This window comes from Silene latifolia, chromosome Y (genome assembly GCF_048544455.1).
Source record: "Silene latifolia isolate original U9 population chromosome Y, ASM4854445v1, whole genome shotgun sequence".
Classification (NCBI taxonomy): Eukaryota; Viridiplantae; Streptophyta; class Magnoliopsida; order Caryophyllales; family Caryophyllaceae; genus Silene; species Silene latifolia.
In genome coordinates this window covers 106,962,844-106,974,606 of record NC_133538.1, presented here as the reverse complement: position 1 = coordinate 106,974,606, position 11,763 = coordinate 106,962,844, and the positions used below count along the sequence as shown (strand labels likewise).

The following is an 11,763-nucleotide window of genomic DNA, read 5'->3' as shown; positions in this document are numbered from 1 at the left end:
GGGACTTTTCTGTAGCGTGGAGCGAGGGCCAGAGAACATCAACCGCTCCAAGTAGGGCCAATGCCCGAGGGCCCTGGAACGACCAAATCCCTTTGGGAGCTTCAGGGTCATTTCGGCAGGAGGAGCATTCAGGGTCGCAGGGATAGAAGGCTCTCTATTTCCAGGTGGCAGAGACGCCAGAGGTGTGATCTCAACAGGGATAGAATCAGAAGAGGTAGCTGGCCTCTTTGAGCATGCAGCCGCAGCCTCTAAGGAAGAGTCAGTCCTCTTCTTGGAAGTAGGCTTGGGAGCACCGCTAGCCGCTCTCTTCCTCCTTTGAGCAAGTATCATTTTCAGGGTAACCTTGGGTCTAGCAGATTCTGGGAACATAAAACCAGGAACTACAAACGTCAGGAACCAAAAACACCAGGAGCCTCGGGAGGCTAAGTAAAAAAGGAGAACATACCAGACATTATGACTTCCTCCTCCTCCTCTCCATCAACAGAAAGTGTCCCACTGGAAGAAGAACCGGGGAAACGGTTGAAATATCTCTGGTCAGGAGTCAGACCAGAGAGCTTAACCAACGAAGCAGTCTCGTCAGGCGAGGGGATAAGGCGGTTCAAGCCTGCACAAAAAGCAAGTAAGGAAAGTAAGCGAATAATGGTACGCAACAAAGTAAAAACAGTAGGTACCTGCAGTAGATCTCCATTCAGAGAACACATAATCAACTGGAGGGGGAGAGAACTAATCTCCATAAAAATAAAACGGCGGAACCAATCAGCATCGTTGGGTTTAGGAGAAAAGACTATGCAATGCTCCTCATTCTCCCGAACACGCAGGGTCACTTGGCCGTGCCCCAGGGACCTCACCGTAAAAAGGTGACCCAAATCCCCAAGATTAATTCTGGAATCATGCAAGTCATTCATAACGCAAAGAGGAATTAGAGTGCGCCAGGCATATGGGGCAACTTGACACACGGCTAGGTTATTGAAACGGAGAAAGTCTTGAATTAATTTTGGGAAGGGAAATCTTAAACCCAAAGAGAAGGGGTAGTAATATAAATAAGTCTAGCCGAGTCTTCGAAAATCAGCTCTCTGACCCGGCAGGGGGACATGCACCACCACATCATCAGAGAAACCGAACCACACCCTGATAAGGGCAAGGTCGGTCGCTTCAAATTCAGAATCGCAAGAGTGCGTTGGGGTAAGAATAGAAGTGGAGGGAAATAAGTTATTTGGATCGGGATTAGAACCCGAAGCAGAGAAACTAGAAGATCGGGTGCTTTTTTAAACCATTGCAAGAAATAGGGAAGAAAAGCAAAAGGATACCTGATGGAAACGGACGACTTGAAAGAGGAAATTTAAAGAGAGAGAAATTTTTTGGAAGTTGGAAAGTAAAGAGAAGAGAGAGATTAGGAGATTAAAAAGAAAGAGTTGTGGGAAGTGGGAAAGGTGGATGGACGGTTGAGGGAAGTAAATAGGGCATGGCAGTTGAGGAGTCAGGAAATCGCAAAAGACGTGCATAATCACATTGATAGATTTCGGCGGCTCTAAGATGCTAAAATTCCCGCCCAAGTATACTTGCACAGGAATTTGGGGGCAATTGTTGGGGGAAAAATTTATAATTTTTCTGAAGCAACACGTGGCAGGCATAGGTAGGTGAGGACGAAATCAAAACGATAAGTGACGTGGCGAAAGCGAAAACATGGGATTAGGAGCAAAGAAACACACATGAGGATAAAAGGAAACACAAGGTCAAAAGAGAAAAAATAGCAACAAACTAGGAGAGAGAAAGTCAAAGCCCATAATGACTCCTTGATTTGAGGAGCCGTTACTACCAGCCAAGGAGAAAAATCCGGGAGGAGCCTGATGGAGAAAACCCTAGAAGAGGCATATATAAAGTGGAAGCAAAATGACATAAGAGGGGCATTCAAGATAGAAAAAATTACTAAGCAAAACTTGATCATTAGACATCAGTACACTATTATTGTTCCTTACTTGCTAAGTTAACTTGATTATAGTGCAAATATTGGCGGGATTCCGACTCCCCCCGCGGTTGTTCCCACACCGGGTTTTTCGCTTCACCAAAAACTCCTCGTGTCAACCTTTCGCTCATTATCTTTTACTTAGTTTTGTATCATAATTTCTTTGTTCGTTCATAGCCTTAGTCGATCACATTGACCCATTGACTTAACACCTAACCGGTAAATTTTTACCAAAAAAGGTTTCACTTGATAAAATATAAGTATCACATGGAAAAAAGTCCTCCGTATAAAATTGTTGCATGTGAGCGTAGTAAACCTTACAAAAGTAATGCGAAGGATCCTGAAAAACCGCAAAGAAAGTCAAAAATGAAGAGATTAAGTGTCCATTTGCAGTAAGGGTGATAAATAGAAGAGTTGATGAGTGAGAAGTAGTTCCTAAATGCGGATTTCATAATCATAATTTTGGAAAGTATCTTGAAGGTCATACACGTAGAGCAAAGTTAACTGATGAACATAAAGAATTTATTAAGCTACAGCGACAGTCTCATGTGTAACCTGGGATGGTTAGACATGCATTTACTCTTAGATTTCCTGATCAGCCGGCTCCAATTTTGAAACAAATTTACAATGAGAATGCCCGGTTGAGTGCAAAGGATAGGGACGGGAGGAATAGTGTGCAATATATGTTACATCTAGCGGACGAATCTAATTATCTCAGTGAATACATGGTGGAGGAGGAAGAAAAGGTTCTTACACATGTTTGGTTTGCTCATCCTGAGGGTGTAGAGATGTTAAAAGCGTGGCCTGATTTTATTCTTATCGACTCTACATACAAGACGAACAAGTACGACCTTATATTGGTTCAATGTGTAGGCGTTACACCTGTTGTAAAAAGTTTTTTAATAGGTTACGCATTAATTAAGAGGGAAAGTAGTGATGGTTATATTTGGGTTCTGAGAAGGTTAGAGTCATTGTCGGGACCAGATGTGAAACCAACGGTCTTTGTCATTGATCATGAGCGTGGTCTAATTTCTGCACTCCCCGAAGTATTTCGCACGTCTTATCATTTTTTGTGCCTATTTCACATTTACAATGCAGTTGAGGCCAAAGCAACAATCTTGGAAAAGAATGGTAATTTTGGGAAAGCGGTAGCACATGGCGCTTGGAGAAAGTTATTGAAGCTAAAACGTTTTATGAATGTAAGTTGGAGTGGAATGAGCTGAAAAAGAAATATTGTAGTCATCCTGCACTTATCAGTTTTCTTGAGTTGACATGGTAGCATAAAATCCATATGTTTGGTAAATCTTTTACTAATTTGGTTCTTCATTTTGGTAACACAACTACGTCTAGAGTTGAGTCGGCGCATGCTCAATTGAAGATGTGGTTAGGTTCAGCTTTACTTACTCTTGACAGCTTGTGGAAACGGGCTGATGTTATGATGCACGGGCAACATATCATGATCAAAAAGACTCTGGAAGATTCAATAAGCAAGAGAGTTGTCAGTAACTTGTATTATGGGAATATATTTTCAATGTTGGGTGGAAGAGTTTCGGGGACCGCAATTGAAGCAATGCAAGTGGAATATAATCGTGGGACTGATTTGGGTTGTTACTTGGAGGATTATTGTGGTTACACAATATGGACCACTCATAAGTTGTTATGTGCTTGTAAGTTACATGCAGCGGTCGCGGAAGGTAGAAAAATTCATCCAAGTGATATACATGGTTTCTGGTCAAGGTTAGCTTACACGAAATCTAGTCATCGTCATTCTAGCCCTAATGATGTCATGGAGGAACTTTTCAATAAAGTCTGCGAGGATGCTCGGTCTCAGGAGGTGTGACACCCCCATACTCCAATTGCCTTACCAGGACCACTTAAGGTATGAGAACGTCACCATCTCGGTTACCCGAGGCAATGATACTCAAATAGACAATGACGAAACGTATTTAAAAGATGATAAAATTTAAGTAATACAAACCAAACTCCAAAAACTGTTAAAAGGAAATACAAGGTTCTCAAAACTGTCAACTACTATACAACTACAAAATGTTCGACACAGCGGAAGACTTCTAAAACCGCAATGTGATGACTCATCCCAGCTATCTCATGCGCATCGTCTCATACCTGCTCAATAACTGCTCACCACCCCCGAATGAATCACCATAGTTTTTAAAACATTTAAACGGGGTCAGTACTGATTATTCAAAAACAATAGCCACAATGAAACAGGAACACAAACAGCTCAAACCAATCTCCAGTCTCCATCTCCAATCTCCACACAACTGACTACACACTAATGTGTATAGCCCTGCCAGAGTACCCATCGCAACAAGTAATCCACGCCGCCAGTAGGGGTCCGCAGCCATACCCACCAAATCCCCACTCATCTCCATCGACCGATAAACCCAAGTTTCCTTAATGTGCACATCCCCTCCTGTGGCGGGTTCCAAAGAGGGTGAACCAAGGGCATGAAGCCACTCCCGCAAAAGACTCCACTCAGCCAGGGACGCGCCCCGAAGATCACAGACAGATACAAACCAATCAACAGTATGAAAACAACAACTGTCTAACAACTTAAAAGTAAAATCAATCTTTAATCACAACAACCACCACCACACATTATGTAAATAATACTGAGTAGGGAAACCCTACCTGGAACAAGCCATCACAAGATCGTCACAATCAGTTAATCAACATCGTCCTTCAATGAAATTACTTCCTATTAAACATACAATCATACAATCACAATCTAACATTAACAATACTCCCCAAAACCCCCAAATTACCCAATTAGGGTTTCAGACAACTGTAACAAAACATTATTAAAATTATATAAAAAGCTTACCCTCGACACAAGGATCACAACGGCGTAAAGAACAAGATGATCCGACACGCCTAGCCTTGGGGATTTGTTAACAATGCGAGGAACACACTTACGTAACTTCTATTCTTCTCAAAAGGGGTTTTTAGAATGATAAAAGAGATTAAGAAAGATGACAGAGGCTTTATATACTAATCCCGCATTATTAACAAAACCCGTCAAAATCACCCGTAAAACACACTTATTCGATCGAGTAAGTCACTTACTCAATCGAGTGACCCTTACTCGATCGAGTGTCAAACCTACTCGATCGAGTACCCTACAGGCAGTCTACTGTTTTGCGTAAAAACATACTTACTCGACAGAGTAAGCCCCACTCGATAGAGTACCCAAGACACATAAAACCGTAGTATTATAGTCTTCCCTCCTTAAAAGGAACTTCGTCCCCGAAGTTCAACCCATGCATAAAAACAAACATACTAACTCGATTAAGACACAACAACGCAACTACGAACTTAAAACAAAACCCTAACCTATAAAACATGAACTCTTAACACCAACTCCATCAACTATGCCTACCTCCACAACACGGCTCACGATATCGTATCAACTACGTCATAGTCTCTCTCGACACCAACTCCAAACACTACCAACTACGATCCACAAACACTGCTAGCTTCGTAACGTATTATCCACTAGAAAATGCGATGTCAAGACACTCATAAACATCAAACGAAATGTTACATTCTACCACACTTAAAAGGAACTTCGTCCTCGATGCTTACTCACACTCATAAACATCATCATCCCACTGTCAACACTGTCGAACTCATAAACCTCATCATCCAACTGTCAACACTATCGAAATATTCTCTCATTCCTAAACATCGAACTACTACAAGCACGGCCATGACCTTTTTAACAATATCAACCACAATACAAATCCATCCTTTATGCTACATCAACGCTTTACTACCAATTATACTACAACATGCACAACCATCAAACTCTGTTTTATAGCATCCTACTCCTCTTAAGATAAATGTTACGTCCTCGTAACTCACTAATACTAAATCCTTAGCTATATCTCCTCATTATCCTCATCACCACCGCATGTCAAAGATAGCCGCCTATAATCTGAACACTCACCATTCCTATATCTATGGCTTTTTTACTTAACAGTTCTCATACCTCAATTCACTCGGCACACCACCTAACCTATAACACAAAATCCTTATCATAACCAACACTCCAACTCTTCCACATTTTTGCAACACGACCTACCTCTCTATATAAACTATATAAAACTCATATCGCCAAAAGCATAACTCACGATCCACACTGGTTACGTACACTCACACTAGATCCTCAAGTTCTTTTCTTTCATTACCGCAACACTCATACATAACTTAACATGACACTAATTCCCAACACCCTACACTCACTATCTCAACAAAAGATTATGAACTATCTGTAACTTTTAGATCAGTACAACACATGTTTCACAATTCACTTGCCATTACCATTTCTACCAAAACCTCATCTAAAACAAGATCAAAATTACTGTAACAACCTCTCACAACTGTGTCCCATCAACAGAATATCACTATACCATGACAACAACAGAAACATACACAACTCTCTTCCATATCATACTCTACCCTCACTCCCAAGCTGAAACTAGCAAGAAACATCAACAAACAAAACAACAGTCTATATGTCCAACCGAAACTCACAAGGAACAACAGCAAACAAAACAACAATCTATGTATAGCTGATATGTACTTTCGAAAACTCGTATCGTAATCACCCCGCCTACTCCACCACAACCGGTGACGGTATCGCAACACCACCACCAACAGTCGCGCCGCAGCGTGAAAATACCCGCATCACAACACGAAGTACCATTCCCGGATCACCGCCCGAGGCACAACAACCACATCGATAAACATTACAACCCCATATAATTCCCATAAACACTGGCTCAGTATAACATTCCGGACAAGAAAACTTACTCAAAAATGCTTTACTAGATCATAACACAACATATTATACGGAATAAACAGACAAGAATCTCATGAATATCATCCATACCTTTTTACGGAATAAACAAATATCAGGAATACACATACAAGTATAACTAGCCATGCCAGATCACCCAAAGTATCACTTTTGAACATCATTCCATTAGGTTACCGTATCCAACATACATTACAGAACATTCAATTAACAACTTTATAACTATCACACCATACCACTTATCGTGAGGTCAGAACCTCACACAAACGTTTATACACATCATAGACCCATAATCACATCCAACTAGTCAATCTTGATCACGTAAGTTACCACTCGATAAAGGTTACCTCTCGCCCAAGTTTAACTTGTATGCCCATCATAACATGTTCTCCCATTCGCATACCATCACCTCCTGTCAAGTATAACCATACTATTAATATTCAACTACTAGCACCGGCCTCATATAACCACATATTATACTTCCTCCCAAATGTACCTATCAATCCGGCCTCTACAAAATCAACCTCTTTAGAATTGCTATCTTTCTTATCTATCATCAGCGTTAACCACTGATGACAACATCTCAACACTACCACCGTTCAGACATCAAACCTCTTACACTCACCTCTAAATATAACAGTTCATTTCCTGTCTTCGGTTAACATTCCAAAGGACTAACATCAAATCTCTAACAAAATTTACCTCAACATTCTTCCCAATACTATCCTTAATTGTATCGTCATCTAACTCTCCACCAAAATCTCATATCGTGTAGATACTCTATTAACTTCTTACTTCCTTAGTTCCTCGAAACTCGTGAATAATCATGTTGTTCTGAAACTCCTATATAACCATTAACTAACATGATAACATCATACATCTCGACGATTCATTACTTCTGTATCACATAACTCCGGTCAACATTTTCTTAGCTTACTTTTATCCTTCTTTTCTGTTTACACTCAACCATACCAATTAATAGCTCAACTCCTTATAATTTCTACCTAACTCTCTAGTGCTCCGGTTACCTTCTCATTGCTCCAAAGCTCAAATCCCATTATTTCATATCAATATCATCTCACTCTTTCTTACCATGGATCTTTTCTCATCATACTATCACTCACACTTATCACTAATCATTATCCCAAAACTCATTTCATAACGTTACTTGCCCAAGGAAATCACACATTGGTTTCAATTCTTGATAATACAAATTCCCAAACTCACTCACTATCTGCAAATCCACGTCGCAACATGTCTCCATTAAGTTCACTATATACAACTCTTCTCAATCCCTCTAAAACGACCTTTCACTACATATATTCTTAACCCACACGATTCCTAACCATCTCCCTCCATAATTCTTTACACCTCTCAAGTTGCCACTATCCACATCCTTCATTTCGATCCTTTCATTCTCACTTTTCTTAGACTCACATCATCCTTTGCCTACATTCACTTACTTTTACATTACTCAACACACAATCATATAACTCATATCATCTCACAAAACATGCTCCATGCCTTAATAAGCCTTACCAATCTACCTTTTCTTTTCCACTACCTATCACCACCACATATAACTCTTGTCTTCCCCACTGAACTCATACTCACCACAGGTGGCACTCCTTACATCACAAGCTTACGCATCAGGACCAACACATACGTAAAAAAATGCATAAGGAAGCAAAAGAACACCTTTGAATTAAACATAATAGGCAACAAAGTCAAAAGATAAGCATATGACCCAAAACAGGGGTCACTAGATCGAGTATAGGTCACTCGATCGAGTGAGTGACTTACTCGATCGAGTAGGTGAAGGTCAGAGAAACGTAAAAAATTACCAGGGCTACTCGATCGAGTAAGGGTTACTCGATCGAGTAACAAGAGGTGCACTCGATCGAGTGAGGGCCACTCGATCGAGTACCTTACGCATTTCTCAGCACTGTCCAATTTTCGTAAAACGGTCATATCTCACTCGTTTCTTGGTCACTATGGGCATGTGACCTATCGTTAGAATCGTAACAGAACAAGCTATCAACTACAATTGGAATCACATCAAAATCATATATGAATCTCACGTTATAACTGTTTAAAGACAACTTCTCTATAATCGAAAAACACAACTACTTGATTTTTTTACTTCCAAACAACTTAAACGACAACAAGGTAAACAAATTAAAACAACTCAATACTCATAAAACCAGTATTCATAATCACATGTTACTATCTTCAAAAACCAAGCAACAACATTCATCATTCACATAGTTTATTTAACTTGTCAATCATGATTTACCAATTGCTTTTATTCTATACCTTTACATACAACAATAACATAATATACGACATAAAATCCCCTATTCACATGTTACTAACATAGTAAAAGTAGAAAATCCACTTCCATCACATAAACATGTTCTCCACATGAATTTCATATTCTCATGCAATTCCTTACTTCATCTTTTCAAACCAATTCATACATTACAACTACACACTTCATACAACATATACATACATATGAACAATAGTGGACAAGTACATAAACTTATTATACAACTTTATACAAACAAAATATGCATATACGACACAACCTTTCTATTCACATGTTACCATTATGCTACATTATAAATCATCCATCCTGCAACATCATTATTCATCACCTATTCTCATATATGAACTACTCCCTTATTTGCACCACATCATTCATCATTCTCATATACCTTTCCAACAATTCCAAACAACATTGTATACCAACTATCATGCAACACGCTTATCCGCAACACTTTATCATAGAACCACTTCATCATTTTCCAACATTTCTATACACCACATCATCCAACATACGCAATAGAACATTAGTAAACATGTAGCGATCCCATGACACCCCATAGTGACCGGTTTAAAGTTGTAGGGCGAGTTCGCGACTTTAGGACGTCTCCCAAGTCTTTGCATTAGCTCCTACAACTCCTACCCGGGTTCATTTTAGTTTGACTCCCTACATTCATTAGGTTCATTGGTTACAGGTTTCAAGATCGTCGCTCTGATACCACTTTGTGACACCCCCATACTCCAAGTGCCTTACCAGGACCACTTAAGGTATAAGAACGTCACCATCTCGGTTACCCAAGGCAATGATACTCAAATAGACAATAACGAAACTTATTTAAAAGATGATAAAATTTAAGTGATACAAGACAAACTCCAAAAACTGTTAAAAGGAAATACAAGGTTCTCAAAACTGTCAACTACTAAACAACTACAAAATGTTCGACACAACGGAAGACTTCTAAAACCGCAACGCGATGACTCATCCCAGCTATCTCATGCGCATCATCTCATACCTGCTCAATAACTGCTCACCACCCCCGAATGGATCACCACAGTTTTTAAAACATTTAAACGGGGTCAGTACTGATTACACAAAAACAATAGCCACAATGAAACATGAACACTAACAGCTCAAACAGCTCAAACCAATCTCCAGTCTCCATCTCCAATCTCCACACAACTGACTACACACTAAAGTGTGTAGCCCTGCTAGAGTACCCATCTCAACAAGTACTCCACGCCGCCAGTGGGGGACCGCAGCCGTACCCACCAAGTCCCCGCTCATCTCCATCGAGCGAGAAACCTAAGTTTCCTTAATGTGCACATCCCCTCCTTTGGCGGGTTCCACAGAGGGCGAACCAAGGACGTGAAGCCACTCCCGCAAAAGACTCCACTCAGCCAGGGACGCGCCCCGAAGATCACAGACAGATACAAACCAATCAACAGTATGAAAACAACAACCGTCTAACAATTTAACAATACAATCAATCTTTAATCACAACAACCACCACCACACATTATGTAACTAATACTAAGTAGGGAAATCTTACCTGGAACAAGCTATCACAAGATCGTCACAATTAGATAATCAACATCGTCCTTCAATGAAATTACTTCCTATCAAACATACAATCATACAATCACAATCTAACATTAACAATACTCCCCAAAACCCCCAAATTACCCAATTAGGGTTTCAACCAATTGTAACAAAACATTATAAAAATTATATAAAAAGCTTACCCTCGACACAAGGATCACAACGGCGTAAAGATAAAGATGATCCGACACTCCTAGCCTTGGGGATTTGTTAACAATTGCGAGGAACACACTTACGTAACTTCTATTCTTCTCAAAAGGGTTTTTTAGAATGGTAAAAGAGATTAAGAAAGATGACGGAGGCTTTATATACTAATCCGCATTATTAATAAAACTCGTCAAAATCACCCGTAAAACACACTTACTCGATCGATAAGTCACTTACTCGATCGAGTGACACTTACTCGATCGAGTGCCAAACCTACTCGATCGAGTACCCTACAGGCAGTCTACTGTTTTGCGTAAATACATACTTACTCGACAGAGTAAGCCCCACTCGATAGAGTACCCAAGACACATAAAACTGTAGTATTACAGTCTTCCCTCCTTAAAAGGAACTTCGTCCCCGAAGTTCAACCCATGCATAAAAACAAACATACTAACTCGATTAAGACACAACAACGCAACTACGAACTTAAAACAAAACTCCAACCTATAAAACATGAACTCTTAACACCAAATCCATCAACTATGCCTACCTCCACAACACGGCTCACGATATCGTATCAACTACTTCATAGTCTCTCTCGACACCAACTCCAAACACTACCAACTACGATCCACAAACGCTGCTAGCTCCGTAACGTATTATCCACTAGAAAATGCAATGTCAAGACACTCACAAACATCAAACGGAATGTTACAGGAGGGTTAGGGTACGGTCTCCAAGCTACTGACTCAATCGACATCATATCAAGCTGCTCTCGGTAGGAGACAAGAGCTCTGTGCGACTCGGCCTTAGGTATCCCACTAGTAGACCAAATTGTCGCCCTCGGAGCCCCGGGTGTGCTCGCCAACATAGCCATCGAGCTAA

The 11,763-nt window shown here is 40.3% G+C and overlaps 1 protein-coding gene across 1 annotated transcript; it reads left to right on the top strand.

Moving 5' to 3' along the window:
* Positions 1 to 2,523: 2,523 nt before the first annotated feature.
* On the top strand, positions 2,524 to 3,803 carry LOC141628697 (uncharacterized). The gene is made up of 2 exons (XM_074441803.1): positions 2,524 to 3,162; positions 3,243 to 3,803. Exons 1-2 carry the CDS (start codon positions 2,524 to 2,526, stop codon positions 3,801 to 3,803), a joined length of 1,200 nt encoding a protein of 399 aa, XP_074297904.1.
* The last annotated feature ends 7,960 nt before the right edge of the window (positions 3,804 to 11,763 follow it).